The sequence below is a fragment of the Heterodontus francisci genome, chromosome 17, assembly GCF_036365525.1.
Source record: "Heterodontus francisci isolate sHetFra1 chromosome 17, sHetFra1.hap1, whole genome shotgun sequence".
Classification (NCBI taxonomy): Eukaryota; Metazoa; Chordata; class Chondrichthyes; order Heterodontiformes; family Heterodontidae; genus Heterodontus; species Heterodontus francisci.
Window position 1 is genome coordinate 76,013,123 of NC_090387.1, and position 21,736 is coordinate 76,034,858.

The following is a 21,736-nucleotide window of genomic DNA, read 5'->3' on the forward strand; positions in this document are numbered from 1 at the left end:
GCTGACTATCCTTGATTAACCTGTGCCTTTCTAAGTAACAGTTCATCCTGTGTCGCAGAATAGTTTCCAATAATTTGCCCACTGCTGAGGTTAGACTGACTGGCCTGTAATTATTCAGTCTATCCTTTGCTCCCTTTTTAAACAGAGGTACAACGTTAGCAATTCTCCAATCCTCCACTTGCCTGGATGGGTGCAGCTCCAATACTCAAGAAGCTCGACACCATCCAGGACAAAGCAGCCTGCTTGATTGGCACCCCATCTCCCACCTTCAACATTCACTCCCTTGACCACTGATGCCCAGCAGCAGCAGCATATACCACATACAAGATGCACAGCAGCAACTTACCAAGGCTCCTTCGACAGCACCTTCCACCTAAAAGGACATGGGCAGCAGATGCACAGGAACACCACCACCTGCAAGTTCATCTCCAAGCCACAACATCTGTACTTGCAACTAGATCACCATTCCTTCACTGTCACTGGATCAAAAACCTGGAATTTGCTTCCAAACAGCACTATTGGTTCACTTGCATCCCAAGGACTGCAGCGTAAAGGCCAGCTTGGGTCTGCAAATGAAACCTGACCCGAGTCAGACAGACCCACATCCGATCCGAGCCTGACCCGGCCTGAGTCCTTTCATTTTTTCCCCATGCCTGACCATCAGTTAATCTAGCATCTGTTTTTCACTTTGTTGCTTATCTGCACAAGCTTAAAAAAAAAACTGTAACTTAACAACCTTTCAAGTCCAAAAAGTATATTAATATTGGAGCCACGTACCGGGGGTGGTGATAGAGTACGTTCGACCCAACCCGACCCGACCCCGAATACTGGACCCGGAAGAGCAACCCGACCCGAACCAGACACATGTCGTCGGGTCCCATCGGATTCGGGTCAGGTAGCCATGCTCTACTGCCGCGGTTCAGAAGGCAGCTCACCACTACCTTGTCGAGGGCAATTCGGGAATGGGCAATAAATGCTGGCCTAGCCAGCGACGCTCACATCCCACGACCAAATAAAAGATAACTTCAGGTCATTCCTTAGCCTTCTCTCTGACCGGCAGAGTTTAAGCTTCTGTAATCTTTTATCAAAGATCCTTCTCTTTATATTTAGGATCACTTGTGTAACTCACTTCTATACTCTCGCAGAAAAAGGAAAGTAACTTGTGTTTATATAGCAATTTATCATGTCTCTCAGTGCTTCACATGCAATTTATTGGGAATAGAATCACTGTTATATAGATAAATGTGGTGATCATTTAGACGCAGTAGCCCACAAGCAGCATAAGTAGTTAATTTATTAGTCTCCTTCTCAAGTATCAAGTGCTTCCATTACGCTGACTTAAAAATCCTCAAACAGTCCACATACTACAATAACTGGATTATAAGCCTGCTATTTCCTTCTTGAATACAGTTAAACAATTTATTTTAACTTCACACGCAATTACTCTGCCATTCTCAACCTTGACAGCTTAATCTGCTCCATAACCATTATTTCATTGTTTTGATATTAAATGTTTTTATTACGTTTTATTTGCCTCAGCACCTTGCTCTAGGGCAGCAAGGCTCACATATATTGTCCAGGCCAAGAACGACATCACAACTCATTCCATCTTCGCTGCCTCCGTAGAATACTTGGCATCAGCTGGCAGGACCGTATCTCCAACGCAGAAGTCCTCGAGGCAGCCAACATCCCCAGCATATACACTCTACTGAGCCAGTGGCGTGGAGATGGCTTGGCCATGTGAGCCACATGGAAGATGGCAGGATCCCCAAAGACACATTGTTCAGCGAGCTCGTCACTGGTATGAGACCCACCGGCCATCCAGGTCTCCGCTTTAAAGACGTCTGCAAACGCGACATGAAGTCCTGTGACACTGACCACAAGTCGTGGGAGTCAGTTGCCAGTGATTGCCAGAGCTAGCGGACAGCCATAAAGGCGGGGCTAAAGAGTGGCGAGTCGAAGAGATTTAGCAGTTGGCAGGAAAAAAAGGCAGAAGTGCAAGCAAAGAGCCAACTGTGTAACAGCCCCGACAACCAATTTTATCTGCAGCGCCTGTGGAAGAGTCTGCCACTCAAGAATTGGCCTTTACAGCCACTCCAGGCGCTGCTCCACAAACCACTGACCACCTCCAAGCGCTTACCCATTGTCTCTCGAAACAAGGAGGCCAAAGAGAAGATTTGCAAGAACCAAGTCCAAATGAGATTCTGCAGTGAGATTTATGCCATTGTCCCAAGAAGCAGCCTTGTACCACATCTACCAATTCAGGTCATCACATTTCAATTAAGATACTCAGTCTGTGTGAAGTTGGTTGTCATCACCTATTATTACTACATTAACTGTAGTATCTCTAATCTTATCCCACTGTATAAAATGTCATCTTTTATCTGTCCTGAGTCTTTATAGCAGACATCAAACGACAACCCTGTCCATTCCCCTCCTGTGACTTCATTTTGTGACCATAAGTTTGCACAACACCATTGATAACTTAGGAAGCAACACTTAAACGGTGTATAGTCACAAACACACTTTTATACATTTAAACAGTATCTATTTGTATGTATAGATTATATATTGTATACATACACAAATTATACAAATTTGCACATTTGTACTGAAAGATACATGGAACATACATGAAAATGAATCACAGCTGTGAAATCAACCAAGCTCAAACTAATTTATCAATATTAGAGGAAAAAACAATCCCTTTACATGTTTGTAACTTATCTAGAAATTGCTGTAAAATATACAAATCAAAATAATTCCTTCCACACCTGATTTTTCCCCCCCCATCATCTTTGACTACAGTTGGATTATGGTCCCAAAGGCACAAAACTACAGATCATCACTCAAATCATCATCCGTGAGTCCAGTCATTAAAATCCAAGCTATTTTACCACAGGAACACTATAATCAAACCCAGTACACTCCACGAGACATTCACAGACAACTGGAGGTCACGAAGCAACAATTGAGTAGGAACCTTAACCAACTCCTCCCCTATCCCAACAGCACTGAGACCAACTTTAGAAAGTCCACTGCTACCCTGGCTCAGTATTACACAAGTACATTTAACCAGAGGCACCTGGGGAGTTAGCAGTGTTAATGTACAGCAATTAGAATTAACAAAGAGAGGACACCATAATGTGACACCTCTACACAGCTGGCCAGAGGTGGCCACACAGAATTTTTAGCCTTCATCATGCTGTCTAAGGATTCCGAAGAGTGATCAGGTAGGAAAAGGATGAGCAGAGGTTTTAAAACAAAAGGCTAACTGCATTCCTAAGTACTACTTAGTAGCTATAATGCACAAGCCAAACAAGCAGAAACCTAGCAGCACCTACGCCCAATTTCGTGAGGTGTGGGGGCCTGAATTGAGAGGTATCAGAAATAAATTATTGTACGAGGAAACAAAGAGATTGCACCTTGCAAAATTTTCTCCACTTCACAGTTGCAAAATAAAAATCTGCCCAGCCCAACCTATTGGCAAGTATAAATGGTGGATTACATACTTGTGGAAGAGATGACCACACGGGAGTTTGCGTGCAGACTGCATCGAGTCCCAACAGATGGCACAATCATCATTGTTAGAAGCCAATTCTTCAGGAGTGGCAGCAGCAAACCTGTCAAATAAAAAGTTAATTCATGGATTTAGAATGGTTAATCCCAGTTGGTCTGTGGGAATGTGACTTCAGATTCTCTCATCATTTGTTACTTTTAGCTATTCATTCGTAATTTACTAATTTTATACTTTAACAAATCACAGTAATGACAGCTCCTGACCCACAGATTCACATCTGCAGCCCAATTATGTCTCATTAAAAATAAACTTTTGTTCAAAGTGTTTACCAATTGCTCTGTTGCCTGGCCCCAGTATGCAAGTTTACTCAGCCCACTTGAAAATAGTATTCTGGACTGATACACGGAAGTAACATATGATGCGTCCTTTCAATCTTCTCAAAGCTGGTCAATGAAAGCTGGATTTCAAACTTAGAAACATAATCAAAGATTGTATAGATGATGTAACTCTCAATTATATACATGATGCAAATTGGATATAAGGACGACAAAAAAAACTGAAATTTAAAATTTGGTGCACTTATTTATTTATATTGATAATCATTTCATATTTAATTAATTGTGATTATATATTCCATTTATTGCAATAAGTATTGGAAATTGTGCTGCTGACAGTGGGCTCAGTCACAGACAATGTACTTAGAAGACTGAATCTTATCCATGCCTGCACATAGCTGTGACTTAGGTACTGTATGTAATGTTAACATAAAGGGTGTCACACCTTCCCCACCACACATACCGACCCTTACCATACCCCCCGCCTTGTATCCCACACAACAGAAGTGACTCTGCTGGTCGGTTTTTAAATACTACTGCCACTATTTTGCTCCCTTGAAAGTTTTGTTGTATTTGCACATCTACATTTAAAAAAAAATGAACTCCTCAGATTGAGATTTGAAGTAGAAAATGATTTACTTGTTTCTGCTATGCCCATTAGGTAAATCTTAGTAAGAAGGAAACCATATTGATTTCTTTCTCTTCAATCTCAAACTGAAGTCAAATATGTACAACAAAAACCTGAATTGATGATCACACCTCCTCACAGACACAAGTTCCCAAACCCTGACTCCATTATTTTTGTAACCTTTTAAGTGCTAGGCTTGACCATTCCCCCTTTTGCTGCCTAAAACTGAAAGACGCACCTGTCTGTCATTCAATAGTCCTGCAAACACCAAGGCCAAAATTTAAAAGATCAGATGTAGCAGATGCACCCCTCACACCCTCCCTCTTCAAGATTGAGACCAGAATTGTTTGTCCCCCAATCCCCTACCAATGATCACAGAAGGCCTCCTCACTACTGACTAAAGAGTTCCAGGCATATGTTCTTAGAATTAGAAGCTCTGAATAAGAGCCTTCTTTCCCCCTCTGCCTCAGGTGCAAATTTAGGCCACCCCTCCTTACTAATATTTCCCTGCCTTTGCTCGCCCACTGCTCTTCTTGCCCCTCATCTCCCCACTTCATTTCAGACCTGCAGTAGAACAATTAGCATTCTGTCATTCCTGAGCAAATTGGCATAGGGAAAGAAAGACGAGAGTGTTAAACGTGTGGCTCAAAGATTGGTGTGGTAGAAATGGGTTTCGATTTGTGGGGCAGTGGCAGAAGTACTGGGGAAAGTGGCAGCTATACCATATGCACCATATTCACCTGAACCATGCTGGGACCAGCATTCTGGCGAGTCGTATAACTAGGGCAGTAGGGATCAGGATAGAGAAGATGTGATAAATTAAGTAGAGAAGACAAGGCAAGAAATTTAGGTAGCAATAAGAGAGATGATAATCCGTGTGTGACAGGAAGGGACATGATGTACAAACCTAAGAGAGCATTAGCAGATAAGACTAGAGGTTACAAAAATAGAACTAAAGGCTCTGTATCTGAATGCATATAGCATTCATAACGCAGGTGAACGGACAGCGCAAATAGTAATAAATATGTGTGATCTGATAGCCATTACAGTGGCATGGCTGCAAGATGACAAAGACTGGGACCTGAATATTCAAGGGTACATGACATTTAGGAAGGACAGGAAGTTTAGGAAAAGGAGGAGAGATATCTGTTAATTAAGGATGACATTTGTACAATAGAGAGATGACAGTTCTGGAGATCAAGATGTAGAATCAGTTTGGGTAGAGATGAGGAATAGTAAAAGTAAGAAGTCACTTGTGGGAGTGGCTTACAGGCCCCCTAACAGTAACCACGCTGTGGAACGGGTTTCCAAGATGAAGTAACAGGGGCAGTGAGAAAGCTATGAGGATAATCATGGGTGATTTTAATCTACATATAGATTGGACGGATCAGATTGGCAAAGGTAGCCTGGATGGCGTGTTCGTAATACATTTTGGGGGCAGTTGCTTGGAGTAGCAATTTCTCGAACCAGAGAGCAGGCTATACTAGCTCTAGTACTATGCAACGAGACAGGATTATTAATGACCTGAAAGTGAAAGCGCCCCTAAGTAGCAACGATCACAAATATAATTGAATTTCACATTCAGTTTGAGGGAGAGAAGGGCGAAACTAAGATCAGTGTTTTAAACTTAAATAAGGACAATTGAGGGCATGAAGGCAGAGCTGGTTAAAGTAAACTTGCAAATTAGGTCAAGGGATAGGTCATTAGAGATGCAGTGGCAGACATTTAAGGAGATATTTCAGAAGAAGAACACAGAACAGTACAGTACAGGCCCTTCGGCCCACGATGTTGTGCCGAACCTTTAACCTACTCTAAGATCAAACTAACTACCTACCCTTCATACTACTATCATCCATGTACCTATCCAAGAGTCGCTTAAATGCCCCTAATGTATCTGCTTCTACTACCACCGCTGGCAGCGCATTCCACGCACCCACCACTCTGTGTAAAGAACCTACTTCTGACATCTCCCCGAAACCTTCCTCCAATCACCTTAAAATTATGCCTCCTGGTGATAGCCCTTTCCACCCTGGGAAAAAGTCTCTGGCTATCCACTCTATCTATGCCTCTCATCATCTTGTACCCCTCTATCAAGTCACCTCTCATCCTTCTTCGCTCCAATGAGAAAATCCCTAGCTCCCTCAATCTTTCTTCGTAGGACATGCCCTCCAGTCCAGGCAGCATCCTGGTAAATCTCCTCTGCACCCTCTCTAAAGCTTCCACATCCTTCCTATAATGAGGCGACCAAAACTGAACACAATATTCCAAGTGTGGTCAAACCAGGGCCTTATAGAGCTGCAGCATAACCTCGCGGATCTTAAACTCAATCCCCCTGTTAATGAAAGCCAACACACCATACGCCTTCTTAACAACCCTATCAACTTGGGTGGCAACTTTGAGCGATCTATGCACATGGACCCCAAGATCCCTCTGTTCCTCCACACTACCAAGAATCCTGTCTTTAAGCCTGTATTCAGCATTCAAATTCGACCTTCCAAAATGAATCACTTCACACTTTTCCAGGTTGAACTCCATCTGCCACTTCTCAGCCCAGCTCTGCATCCTGTCAATGTCCCGTTGCAACCTACAACAGCCTTCCACACTATCCACAACTCCAGCAACCTTCGTGTCATTGGCAAACTTGCTAACCCAGCCTTCCACTTCCTCATCCAAGTCATTTATAAAAATCACAAAGAGCAGAGGTCCCAGAACAGATCCTTGTGGACCACTGGTCACAGAGCTCCATGCTGAATACTTTCCATCTACTACCACCCTCTGACTTCTATGGGCCAGCCAATTTTGTATCCAGACAGCCAACTTTCCCTGAATCCCATGCCTCCTTACTTTCTGAATGAGCCTACCAGACAAGACATATTCCAGTGAAAAGGAAAGACTGAGGGAAGGACACTCCATCCGTGGCTAACTAAGGAAGATAAACATAGCATCAAATTGGAAGAAAAAGCATATAATTCCACGAAGATGAGTGGCAGGTCAGAAGATTGGGCAGAATATAAAGAACAGCAAAGAATGACCAGAAGGTTAATAAGGGGGGAGAAATTAGAGTATGAGAGAAAGCTAGCTAGAAAAACAAACACTAAGAGCTTCTACAGCTATTTAGAAAGGAAGTGAGCATTGGTCCTCTAGAATGTGTGTCTGGGGAATTAAGAATGGAAGATTAGATGGATGAATTGAACAGATATTTTGCATCTGTCTTCACTATAGAAGATACAAATAACATCCCAGGGGTTTGGGGGGTGGGGGGGGAAGAGAGGGGGTGGGCAGGGTGCTAACTTCATACAATTACAATCACCAGGGAAAGGGTACTGAAAAAATTATTAGAACTAAAAGCTGACAAGTCCGCACGTCCTGATGGACTTCATCCTAGGGTCTTAAAAGAAGTGGCTGTTAAGATAGTAGATGCATTGGTTTTAATTTTCCAAAATTCCCTATATTCTGTAAAGGTCCCATCAGATTGGAAAATAGCAAATGTGACTCCTCCATTCAAGAAAGGAGGAAGACCGAAAGCAGGAAACTACAGGCCAGTTAGCTTAACGTCTGTAATAGGGAAAATGCTGGAATCTATTAAGGAGGTTGTAGCGGGGCACTTAGAAAATCTCAATGTAATCAGGTAGAATCAACATGGTTTTATGAAAGGGAAATTGTGACTTTTGAAGAGGTGACTAAGGTAGTGGACAGGGGAATGTCTAAGGATGTTATTTATATGGACTTCCAGAAGACATTTGATAAGGTCCCACATAAGAGACTGTTAACTAAGGCAGAAACCCATGGAGTTGAGGGAAAATTATTGACAAGGTTAGGAAGTTGGTCGAGTGGTAGGCGACAGAGAATGGGAATAATGGGTAACTACTCCAATTGGCAGGATGTGACTAGTGGTGTCCCACAGGTATGTGTGTTGGGGCCTCAATTATTCATTAACGATTTGGATGATGGCATAGTAAGTCATATATCTAAATTTGCTGATGATACAAAGTTAGGCGGCATTGTAGACAATCTAGATAGCACAAAATTGCAAAGAGATATTGACAGACTAGGTGAGTGGGCAAAACTGTGGCAGATGGTTTTCAATGCGGCAAATGTGAGATTATCCATTTTGGACCAAAAAAGGAGAGAGCAGGGTACTTTCTAAATGGGACGAAGTTAAGTACAGTGGATGTCCAAAGAGACTTGGGGGTTCAGGTGCATAGATCTTTAAAATGCCACGAGCAAGTGCAGAAAATAATCAAAAAGGCTAATGGAATGCTAGCCTTTATATCTAGAGGATTGGAATATTAAGACACAGAGATTATGTTGCAGCTGTACAAAACCCTGGTTAGACCCCACTTGGAATACTGTGAGCAGTTCTGGACACCACACCTTAGGAAGGATATATTGGCCTTGGAGGGAGTGCAACATAGGTGTACAAGAATGATACCTGGACTACAGGGGTTAAGTTACGAGGAGAGATTACACAAATTAGGCCTGTTTTCGCTAGAATTTAGAAGGTTAAGGAGTGATCTGATCGAAGTCTTCAAGATATTAACAGGAAAAGCCAAGCTAGATAAAGATAAACTATTCCCACTGGTTTGAGATTCTAAAACTAGGGGGCATAGTCTAAAAATTAGACCGTTCAGGAGAGATGTTAGGAAGCACTTCTTCACACAAAGGGTGGTAGAGATTTGGAACTCTCTCCCACAAACAGCAGTTGAAGCTAGAACAGTTGTTAACTTTAAATCTGAGATAGATTTTTGATAAGCAACGATATAAAAGGGATATGGGCCAAAGGCAGGTATATGGAGTTAGGCCGCGGATCAGCCATGATCTCATTGAATGGCGGGACAGGCTCGAGGGGCTGAATGGCCTACTCCTGTCCCGATCTTCCTATGTGACTAATTTATCCGAGTTCTTTGAAGAAGTTAAAAAAACATGGATAAAGGAGAACATGTGGATTTCCAGAAGGCATTTGACAAGGTGCCACATCAACGGTTATTAAGCAAAATAAGAGCTCATGGCATTGGGGGTAATGTATTAGCATGGATAGAGGATTGGTTAGCTAACAGGAAGCAGAGAGTAGGCATAAATGGATCAGTTTTGGGTTGGCAAGATGTAACAAGTGGACTGTCACAGGGATCAGTGCTGGGACCTCAACTATTTACAATTTATATCAATGACTTGGATGAAGGGACCAAATGTATGGTTGCTAAATTTGCTGATGACACAAAGTTAGGTCGGAAAGTTGTGAAGAGGACATAAGGAGTATGCAAAGGGATATAGATAGAAGTGAGTGGGCAAAAACTTGGCAAATCGAGTATAATGTGGGAAAATGTGAACTTATCCACTTTGGCAGGAAAAATAGCAAAGCTGCATAGAATTTAAACGGAGAGAGATTGTAGAACTGAGGTACAGAGGGATCTGGGTGTCCTGGCATAGGAAGGCAAATAGAATATTGCTGTTTATTGCAAGGGGAATGGAATATAAAAGTAGATATGTTTTGCTACAGTTGTATAGGGTATTAGTTGGACCATATCTGGAGTACTGTGTACAGCTTTGGTCTCCTTATTTAAGAAAGGATATAAATGCATTGGAGGCATTTCAGAGAAGGTTCACTCGACTGATAGCTGGTATTTGGGTGGGGTGGGGGGGCGGGTGGTGGTGGTGGTTCTCTTATGAAGAAAGGTTGGACAAGTTGGGTCTGTATTCATTGGAGTTTAGAAGAACGAGAGGTGACCTTATTGAAACATACAAGATCTTAAGGGGACTTGACAGGGTGGATGCTGAAAGGATGTTTACCCTTGTGGGAGAGACTAGAACTAGGGGGACACAGTTTAAAAATAAGGATTGCCCATTTAAGACAGATGAGAATTTTTTTCTGAGGGTTGAGTGTCTTTGGAACAGTCTTTCCCAGATAGCGGTGGAGGCAGGGTCATTAAATATTTTTAAGGTAGAGGTAGATAAATTCTTGACTAGCCAGGAAGTCAAAGGCCATCAGGGGTAGGCAGGAAAGTGGAGTTGAGCCCACAATCAGATCAGCCATGATCTTATTAAATGATGGAGCAGGCTTGAAAGCTCCTAATTCCTATGTTCGTAAGTATATTCCTACATTCTCATGTGCATCAAGCTTTCTCAAGGCACCACAGAGGATAAAACAGCGCACATGCAGTAGAAGGAAAGCTGGAAAAGGTTAAGTTAATGGGGGAGGGGGTAGCGAGAAACCAAGGGCATGGTTGAAGGGTACAGTTTTCAAGGGATTTATAAAAGCAGAGAGGGAGGTGGTATGCGAAAGGGAACAAAACAGGTAGTTATCAGAGGGCTGGAATGTAGGGTTTGGAGCTATTTGCAAGTGAGGATGAGAACTTTGAAGTTAACTTACAGAAACACGTAACAGTTGGAGCTTGGATAGGATCGGGAAGATGGAAGGTAGGAGTTTGTGCAGTTGAAGACAGGAGATGTAGCAAATTTGACAAGTTCCAGTTTGAGGACCAATGCAGGGAGGCCGGCTAGGACACCAGTAAAGAAGTCGACCTTCAAGCTGATAAAGTCATTGACTTGGATTTTGGCAGGAGCTGGGGCGGGTAGTGAGGGCAGGCAGGCAGCCAGTATTGCAAAAGGTGGAACAGAGTGATCCTGTACTTCAGCAGAAAAGGGGGGAGTTTGGGAAAGAAGATTAGCATTATGTCAAACAACTTGAGTTCCTGCGTTTCCCTACTCAGTCCAAGGTCGTAATCAAGGCTAGACTATAACCACAGCCTTAAAGTTAGTAATAGTAAGGTGCAGCATCTGAGAACCATACGAATCTCAGGAAGCTGAACTGATATATCCACAAAATATGAGAAGAAACATTAGTATATGCTATCAGCTGCTGATAAATACCCTAGTTGCGTTTTTTGGAAATGAAATGAAATGTAGTCCACATGAAGATCTTGAAGATTTCTCTTATTAATTTTAACCATGTAACAAAACCTACTTAATATTTTAAGTATTCACCTCGCTTCCATGTTGCCCACCACACGCAAGTAGTTCTTGTGGCGCTTCAGCCTGCGTTGTACTTCATGGAAAAGATAGCGAAGCTGCATGAATATCACCAGGCTCGCCATCGACAGCCATATATTCCCAAACAACTGGAGGGAGAAAAAAGCTGAAATTACACACAAGACCGCCCTAATGGTGCAAGTCTGCACAAGAAAAAACAAAGCAGAGCAAATAAATGCCTGTACCTAAAGACATAAAAAAAATGGAATTGCTGCAACAAACAGGCCAAATCAACATTTGAAGCAAGATTAAAACATGTTACTTTCCAGCACAGACACTAAGGTGTCTATTCCGACAAAGTCAGCAAATTCTTATCTAGTGCTCTGGAAAACACTGAAGATTGTAAGCTTTTCTGGGGATGGTCTTTCAATGAGGTGTTATCCTCGAGTTTGATGTGTTATATGACCAAATGATGCACTGTCAAAATGGGTAAAAGCTTGGGCCAGTGCAGCTTTTAGCTATTGCATTACATTTAAATCAAAATTATTAGATTACTATTGTAATAATTTTAAAAATATAAACCACTGTACAAACGAATAAAACTCGACTTGGATATGGAATTGAATGACTGGACAACAAGAGGTCTGTTCTGACGCTCAACGAGATAATGGCTGATCTATATCCTAATTCCATTGAGCCACATTAGCTCCATAACTCTCAATGCTAGCAAAAATCTATTGTTCTCAAATTTTAAATTAATTGCGCTCGCATTTACTGCTTTTCTAAGAGAGACTTTCACACTTCTACCACCCTTTGCATGAAAAATGTTTCCTAATTGCTCTCCTGAATGACCTGGCTCTGATTTTAAGGTTATGCCCCCATGTCATAGACTCCCTCAACAGCAGAAAACAAAAAATCTACATAGCCGATCAGTTTCTTTCAAAATCCTTAACAAATCTGGAATCCGAAACCAATGATAATCAGATGGAAATCTTTCCAAGTAGTCAACCTCAGCAGGGCCAGTGTTACATAACTTAGTCATTAAATGGAAATCCATTTGCTTCAATTGCCACCTAACTTTACAATGTTATTTCAAAGAGATTATCTGTATATTCACTGCGAAGGCCCTCCTCTTTCTTTTGAACAGTTTCTGCTTGATCTGCAACTCAGTGGACAGAGTCCAATAACAGACATTTCAAGCAAAAGCTACCCTTCCCCCACCAGAGAACAATCCAGAGGTGTGGTTGTGGATAGTTATCGTATATCTGACATCACTAATTGTTAGGTGTCCACTCATACCAATATAGTTTTTTTTTTTTTTTTAAAGCATTTGTAAATGGACCCACAGGCAAATACAGCTTACGCCTCTAGAATATGTGCTTTCCTGGATGTCTATCGTGACCGATGGCTACCAGAGTTATCTGTATACCTGCTTAAGGTATAAGGTACGCCCTGTGGGAGATTAGTTGGTGTAGGCCACCATTCCATCTCTGGGGTGACTAGGTAATTTCTCTCTTCACTTGCGCTAAATTAATCTTAGGGCGGCACAGTGGCACAATAGTTAGCACCGCAGCCTCACAGCTCCACCAGCGGTTCTGGGTACTGCCTGTGCGGAGTTTGCAAGTTCTCTGTGATCGCGTGGGTTGCCTCCGGGTGCTCTGGTTACCTCCAACATGTCAAAGACTTGTGGATTGATAGGTAAATTGGCCATTGTAAATTGCCGCTAGTGTAGGTAGGTGGTATGAGAATTGAGGGAAGCTGGGGACGTGAGAGGGAAATGGGATTAATGTAGGATTAGTATAAATGGGTGATTGATGGTCGGCACAGACTCGTTGGGCCAAAGGGCCTGTTTCGGTGCTGTATCTATGACTCTACTTCAATCTAGTTAAGACAGTCTTACTTCTTCTGATACTTTATTGGCAAATGCAGAATGGAAGCAAGCTATAATAATCAGACAATCTTCAATCGCTGGATTTTTAGCATATTTTAGCTAGGGTGGAAGAGGAGTGCTACTAGTTGCCTTAAAGACCCTGTGTAGCAAGGCGAAAACTTTAACACAGGCACCTGAGCTCAGTCAGCATAAAGCACTGTACAAATATACACACTGTCTTGACCCATCAGTGCATAACTCAAATTTTTAAAAAAATACTTTTTTTTAAAAAAAGAAACTACAATGGATAGCTGCCACTGCTTTATATGCTCAGCAACACAATTTTTGCTGAACAAACTATGCTGCCAGCTCTGTTGTAGCAGACTTTCAAGATGTTAGACATTTTACTGCTATCTATTCATAACCATGGTAGGCTGAATGCACTCAAATGCAATACTGGGTCTACGCACCAATCTTTGCAGAGGTAAGTACTACCCACCAACATGTGAATGTGATGCATCAGGTCCACTGACAGCAGGTTCAACTCCATAATAAAATCGGTGTAATAAACATAGGTGCCTTTACTCTCCCAGGTTCCCTCGTGATTCAAGTCCCAGAGATGAATAGAGTACCTACAACAAAATACAGTATCAAAGTTCACCACAAAGCAGAGAGTCTGGTCTATTATCAACTTAAATATTCAACATGTACATCACCATTTCAACTTTATTTTTATTCATTCATGTGATGTGGGCACCACTGGCAAAGTCAGCATTTATTGTCCAGCCTCAAGATAGTGATGGTGACAACTGAGTGGCTTGCTAGGCCATTTCAAAGGGCAGTTGAGAACCAATCACATTTCCGTGGGTCTGGAGTCACAGGTAGGCTTGACCAGGTAAGGACTGCAGATTTCCTTCCCTAAAATGAACCAGATGACTTTTTTACATCAATCTGGTCACAATCGTGGTCACATGACAGATACTAGCTTTTTATTCCAGTTTAATTTATTAACCAAATTTAAATTCCCCAGCTGCCGTGGTGCGATTTTAACTCATGCCTGAAGATAGTTAGTCCAGATCTCTAGATTACAAGTCCGGCAACATAACCATTGTGCTACTATTCTTTCAAGCACACTCCAAGTTGTCTCCTTAACTAACAAACTCACCAGCTTCTTGTCGTAAGATACTCATCCCCTCCCAACATCCTCAGGTTAGTGCTGAGAAACTGAACTTGTTCATTCCATGCTCAGTGATAGCATCAAGCATTCCCAGGTCAAACATGAGCCAGGTTCATAGTAACAAATACAGGACAGTGAAAAGGCAATGGTCTGACAAGGTGTCTCAACCTTAACTGCCAGAGTACATCCCTAACAGGTAATAATTCCATCTACTTAACCATCTTGGAGTCTCTGTTTTGCATATGTGCAGTAAATTGGAGCAGTTTGTGCAATGACCAGCACTTATTACCATCTGGACAGAGGACAGCATTTACTTAAATAAATCTCCCACAATGTGAGACTTGGCACCCTCACAACTCTGTCATTTGGTGGCTTGAAATGTGTTGCTTCAGATTTTTTTAAATTGCAAACACTGGGAGTCAGCATTGGAAAGAGCAATGATAGATTCAGGTCAGGTTAGTTCCTTGATTGGAATTAATTAGGGTGTTGCTGACAGCAGAGAGAGGATGGGGAGCTGCCTTGGTGCCAGAATCATATTCTAGATGGGAGTTGTTCTCACTGCACTTAGTCGCGGACTATAAGCCATAGTGTAGTGTCTCTGAAGTGCAGTCCGAGGAGAAACTCCCACTATCTATGCTTGAAGGTGAGACAAGCGGCAGGGTTGCAATGATTTGTCCCACCAGCAGTCATTTTCTGAAAGGCTATGATTTTTCAGATAAAGTTAATATAGAAGTGGAGATCTTCAAACTGCAGGGCCTGCTTCACACCCAATGTTCTTGGGCGGCAGAGTGGCGCAGTGGTTAGCACCGCAGCCTCACAGCTCCAGCGACCCGGGTTCGATTCTGGGTACTGCCTGTGTGGAGTTTGCAAGTTCTCCCTGTGACCGCGTGGGTTTTCGCCGGGTGCTCTGGTTTCCTCCCACAGCCAAAAGACTTGCAGGTTGATAGGTAAATTGGCCATTGTAAATTTCCCCTAGGTGGTAAGGGAATTAAGGGAAGGTAGGAACACGGGATTAAAGTAGGACTAGTATAAATGGGTGGTTGATGGTCGGCACAGACTCGGTCAGCTGAAGGGCCTGTTTCAATGCTGTATCTCTAAAATTAAAAAAAAAAAAATGTTTTCTTTTCCACTCCTCCAAACTGGCACTGGCAGCCCACTGATACCTTAGCTGACTATCCTTCAAGTATGAATCTGAACAGTAAGTACTGGCAGGCTGTTCAATTACAGAAAGCATCACAGCTCAGTCCAATCCTGCCATCACCAGGCACCTAAACTTGCAAATTTTCTTTTTTAAAAAAAAAAGAGTAACTGGCAATCAGCAGTAGTAATCCTGGGTAATTATCTCCCAAGGTTTGGGGCACTGAGGTCATTTGCAGTATCCCTTTTACCATCCCAGCTGAGACAAAATAACTCAGCACAGAGCAAGGATTTAACTTGGGAATGTTCTGCTTCCATGCCTCAGTTACACAATGCCTTTACCAACAGATATCAAGGAAATAGGACTGTTCTAATTCAATTGATTTAGCACAAGAAAAAAAAAGACAAATCAAAGTAGTACAGCATTCTAAAGTCCTGTACCACCAGGCATCAAATGAATGCTTTACATTCTGGCCACATGGCAAACACTCTATATTGTTTATTTCAAATTGAACACATCCCCCAAATAACCTTCTACCTACCTAAGAATAACATGTGCTGTTCGGACGGTCACAACTAGGCACTGAAACAGACAGAAGTAGTTAAGAGATCTGATAGTATAGCATTGTACAGGTATACGGAGGTCAGACAACAGGGAAAATGATACCAGAATATAGAATACATTTACTGTTCATACAAATTAGGAGGAGTAGGCCACTCAACCCCTCGGGCCTGCTCCTCCATTCAATAAGTTCATGACTGAACTGATTACTCCACATTTTCACCTACCACCACCCCCCCCCTCGCTTGTCAAGAATCTATCTACCTCTGGCTTAAAAATATTCAAAGACTCTGCTTCCGTTGCCTTTTGAGGAAGACAATTCCAAAGACTCACGACCCTCAGAGAAAAAATTTCTTCTCATCTCAGTCTTAAATGAGTGACCCCTTATTTTTAAACAGTGACCCCTAGTTGAGATTCTCCCTCAAGGGGAAACATCCTTTCCACATCCACCCCGGTCAAGACCCCACAGGAGATTTGAAAAACATCAGGAAAGAAAACTCATTGTTATGACAGTTGTCATTACTGTAGAAAGTGTCTTTATTTCCACACAGTGATCGCTGGACAAAAGACAAAAATACACTGCCATATGATTTTAAAGTAATTAGCATCTTACCTCAGCTGCCATGAATGACAGCGTATGCATTCCATGTGAATATCCAACCAGCACACAAACCACAGCCAGACTGCAACAGGACAGCAACATGGAAACCAACAGGGCCAAGACACGGATGTGGCTACTCATTGGAGTAGTTGGAGAGAACGATAACTAGATCAGAGGAGAGAGAGTGTTGCACTGTGGTAAGAAAACCAGATGAAAAAACAATCAAAATGCTCTAGACTACTAGAGAACATATACTGTAGGTAGAAGCAAGTTACACCAAGAGGCATCAATAAATTCTAGAATCCTCTTCATAAATAAAACCTCAGCTGGGATGCAAAACAAATCTAAATGCCCCACAAGGGCTATTTGGAGACTGATACAGTGCCTGCCCAACACACAAGCTCCAAAATCAATGCTGCACCTGGTTATTTAAAATTCACCTCTAACTTAACTCAACCTATTCTAAACTGCTTCTCTTCACAGTTCATGGAAGGTAAATGGATGGGCTCTCAAAACAATTAGATGTAGCTTGTGACCAGAGCATCATATCATATAATATAGTCTTATTATGGTTATCTCCAAGTTTTAAAATATTAGAATTTGTACTCATAAGAATCTTCATATTTCAGTATTTTGAAACAGCCCAACATAAATCACAGCTCAACAATGAAAAGAAAGTCAATTTTCAATATACAAAACTTTTTGGCATTTTACCAGCTGAAAGTTAGTTGAGAATATTTGCTCAGGAAATGCAAGATTTATGCATAAACATTATGGAATTTTGCATTCGAGTTCCCCAATCCACATGAAATAAATCTGTCGTATGTATCCTTGTGAACAGTTACGTAATGCTGAGCAACAGCACCAAAACAGACACAATAGACAGACATTGTTATATTTCACTTCAACCTCCTACCCTCAAAGGAAACACTATTACCACAGCAGTTTATTCATTCAGTACACAAGAAGCAATCTGCATCCACTGACACTATGTCCAGGATGACAACAGATATTGTCAGAGATTAGAACAGCACACAACCTCAGCACGGTGACTGTGTTAATTCAGAGTAGCCAACAATTTGCTTAAACTATTGCTGCTGACAGAGGATTTGTGCTAATCATTCCAATTTAAGTTACTGTGGGCTTATGTTTTAAGTTGAGCAACCCTCATGTTAACCAGAAGAACACTCCCTCATAGCTGCACTGTTTAAGTTTAATCGGCAGTACTCACATATTCAAAGCGGTCTTTGCATAGCTGGACCATGAGGTGTAGGAAGACAAGAACAGCAAACCAGAGGCACCACATCACTACTTCCTCAACTGTTTGAACATTCAGCACACCAAATATGAAGATAAACTTGTAGAAGATGAAGTTCCAAAACTTATCCTTCAGGTGCTGCAGGGGGGTGGGTGAACAGGAGAGGGAACACATTTAATCATAAAGGAAGTACATGAGTCAATCAATAGCTGCACCTGGAAAATTCCACTGGTTCCAGATCTAATTAAAAGTATAATGTTCAACACACCAGAAAAGCTGGCACACAGCAACACAGTACTCAAGTTCTCTGCCTGTGCCACTGCATGGTGGATGCAAACAATGCTAAATGTATAAACTATAAAGTGACGAGCAGGTGGATATAATTTCTCTAGAAAGCTGAATGTCTTAAAGCTTTCTTTATAAGTCTTTTTAAAATCAAATTTAACCAGAGTCTGGAATTATTAATTCATCAAGTACAAATACCAAACCTTAGTATACTAAAGGTTCCATCAAAGTATTTGTTTATCCTTTTTCATTAAGAACAAATGGAATACTTTTGCAACAAGGCCTACAGTCAAAACAGTTGCTGATCTGAACTGGCTATTGTCCATCTCTGCAAATTAAGTCACATGGTGAATCGCACACTAAAATCTGGAACACGGAATAAAAGACTGACGTAATAATTACTGGCAACTGAAGATGCTTTTGACATTGAAGGATATAAATAGCTGAACAAGCCAGACCAATAATCACCCCAAATACAGTTTTGCTCTTCGCAACTGAAAATGCTTGCCATCAATTCATCTTTACTTACTACTTTATAAGAATGCCCAGAGAAATCAATCAGGTAGCTTGTTATTGATCTTCAATTCACTCTCTCCTCTATCACACTCTCAAACCTCAGTGCGATACACCATTCTACAATGAGTATGGCCAGCAACCTGCTCAGACTTGTCTGTCAGTGCCATTCAGGAACCTGTTGCCAAGAGGAGACACTTAACTCTTTTTTTTATTCATTCATGGGATGTGGGCGTCACAGGCTAGGCCAGCATTTATTGCCCATCCCTAATTGCCCTTGAGAAGGTGGTGGTGAGCTGCAGTCCATGTGGGGTAGGTACACTCACAGTGCTGTTAGGAAGGGAGTTTCAGGATTTTGACCCGGCGACAGGGAAGGAACAGCGATATAGTTCCAAGTCAGGATGGTGTGTGACTTGGAGGGGAACTTGCAGGTGGTGTTCCCATGTATTTGCTGCCCTTGTCCTTCCAGTTGGTAGAGGTCGTGGGTTTGGAAGGTGCTGTCTAAGCAGTCTTGGTGCATTGCTGCAGTGCATCTTGTAGATGGTACACACTGCTGCCACTGTGCGTCGGTGGTGGAGGGAGTGAATGTTTGTAGATAGAGTGCCAATCAAGCCGCTCGCTTTGTCCTGGATGGCGTCGAGCTTCTTGAGTGTTGTTGGAGCTGCACCCATCCAGGCAAGTGGAGAGTATTCCATCCCACTCCTGACTTGTGCCTTGTAGATGGTGGACAGGCTTTGGGGAGTCAGGAGGTGAGTTACTCACCTCAGGATTCCTAGCCTCTGACCTGCTCTTGTAGCCACGGGATTTATATGGCTACTCCAGTTCAGTTTCTGGTCAATGGTAGCCCCTAGAATGTTGATAGTGGGGGATTCAGCAATGGTAATGCCGTTGAATGTCAAGGGGAGATGGTTAGGTTTTCTCTTGTTGGAGATGGTCATTGCCTGACTTGTGTGGCGCGAATGTTACTTGCCACTTATCAGCCCAAGCCTGGATATTGTCCAGGTCTTGCTGCATTTCTACACCGACTGCTTCAGTATCTGAAGAGTCACGAATGGTGCTCAACATTATGCAATCATCAGCGAACATCCCCACTTCTGGCTTTATGATTGAAGGAAGGTCATTGGTGAAGCAGCTGAAGATGGTTGGGCCTAGGACACTACCCTGAGTAACTCCTGCAGTGATGTCCTGGAGCTCAGATGATTGACCTCCAACAACCACAACCATCTTCCTTTGTGCTAGGTATGGCTCCAGCCAGCGGAGGGTTTTCCTCCTGATTCCCATTGACTTCAGTTTTGCTAGGGCTCCTTGATGCCATACTCTGTCAAATGCTGCCTTGATGTCAAGGGCAGTCACTCTCACCTCACCTCTTGAGTTCAGCTCTTTTGTCCATGTTTGAACCAAGGCTGTAATGAGGTCAGGAGAAGAGTGGCCCTGGCAGAACCCAAACTGAGCGTCATTGAGCAGGTTATTGCTAAGCAAGTGCCGCTTGATTGCACTGTTGATGACACCTTCCATCACTTTACTGATGATTGAGAGTAGGCTGATGGGGTGGTAATTGGCTGGGTTGGACTTGTCCTGCCTTGTGTGTACTGGACATACCTGGGCAATTTTCCACATTGCAGGGTAGCAATCTACTCTAGTAGTACTCGACCAGTATACATATCTGGGCTGTCTGGTAAGACAGGGATAAGAAAAATAAGTATGTGGGTGTGTGGTACCCGAGTACACAAAATACTTTGAACATATTCTTGGAGACAAAATAACTGCACACACTATTGCAAAGGTAGTATCCAACTTCCGCATACTACTTGTTTTTACATGTGGGAATTTCTACAATCTGGCTTGTAAAGCTCAGGGGCATGAAATATTTTTAACTAGTTTACTAACACAAGGATCTTTAATATCCTTGAAAAAGCAACACACAGTTGTATTCATCAGTCTATGAGAAGATAGCATGTATGTAAATCAGATACAGGCATCAGAATGACACAATGTTGGAAGCATCAACTCATCCGTACCAATCAATACAACATCTTTCAAGAAAGAAAGAGTGTTCTATACAAGTTGCAAAGCAAGAAGGTTTTTGATTGTGGATTTTGTACGATTCTCAAATTATGTCTTAGTAGTTGAAATCAGCAGCTTGTGAAATACACTTGCAAATTTTAAATGGACAGAAATGGACAGAAAGGGACAATTTAACATGGCACCTACTTATTTCATAGATGTTAGATGCAACATTTCAAAACACTGGTACAATATTTATCAGAAAGCTTAACTATGTTGAATACTTTTATAGGCTTAGAAAGGTGAGTTGACACTACACTAGTAATTTCCTCTGGTAGTTCTCTGGATTGGTGTTACAAAAGTATATAAATTCCATACTTAGAACAATTTGCATTTGTTTAGCAGCTTGAATGCACCAACACATTCCCAAGGTGCTGTACGGCAACATTACAAGACAAAATATGACACCAAGCCACATCAAAAGATGACAGACAACCAAAAGCTTGGTCAAGGGGATAGGTGCGTAGGGAGAGTTTCAAAGGAAGAGAATGAGTCATAGAGAGGCAGTGAAGTTTGGGGAAGTAATTCCACAGCCTGGGGCCAGACAGCTGAAGGCACAGCTGCCAATGGTGGGGCAAAGGAAAACAGGAACGCACAAGAGGCCAGAACTGGAGGAACACAAATTTCTCAGAGTTATGGGTAATAGAGAGGCAAGGCCATGGAGGGATCTGAACTCAAGATTAAAATAAAAGCAAAATACTCCGGGTGCTGGAAATCTGAAATAAAAACAGTGTTGGAAATAATCAGCAAGTCTGGCAGCATCTGTGGAATGTTTTGACTGAGGACAGGAGGAGTGTACTGTTTATTCTAGTTCCACTTC

The 21,736-nt window shown here is 42.2% G+C and overlaps 1 protein-coding gene across 3 annotated transcripts in view; it reads right to left on the reverse strand.

Moving 5' to 3' along the window:
- The window catches only part of amfra (autocrine motility factor receptor a), a 75,180-nt gene that overhangs the window by 34,775 nt on the left and 18,669 nt on the right, over positions 1-21,736 (reverse strand). For all 3 annotated transcript variants that reach the window (XM_068049719.1, XM_068049718.1, XM_068049717.1), the window contains 6 exons: positions 18,028-18,192; positions 16,809-16,961; positions 16,176-16,216; positions 13,819-13,951; positions 11,465-11,598; positions 3,513-3,623 (listed from right to left, as the gene is read on the reverse strand). In XM_068049719.1, coding sequence (XP_067905820.1) covers positions 3,513-3,623; positions 11,465-11,598; positions 13,819-13,951; positions 16,176-16,216; positions 16,809-16,961; positions 18,028-18,192 — 737 coding nt within the window. The remainder of the gene's footprint in view (positions 1-3,512; positions 3,624-11,464; positions 11,599-13,818; positions 13,952-16,175; positions 16,217-16,808; positions 16,962-18,027; positions 18,193-21,736) is intronic.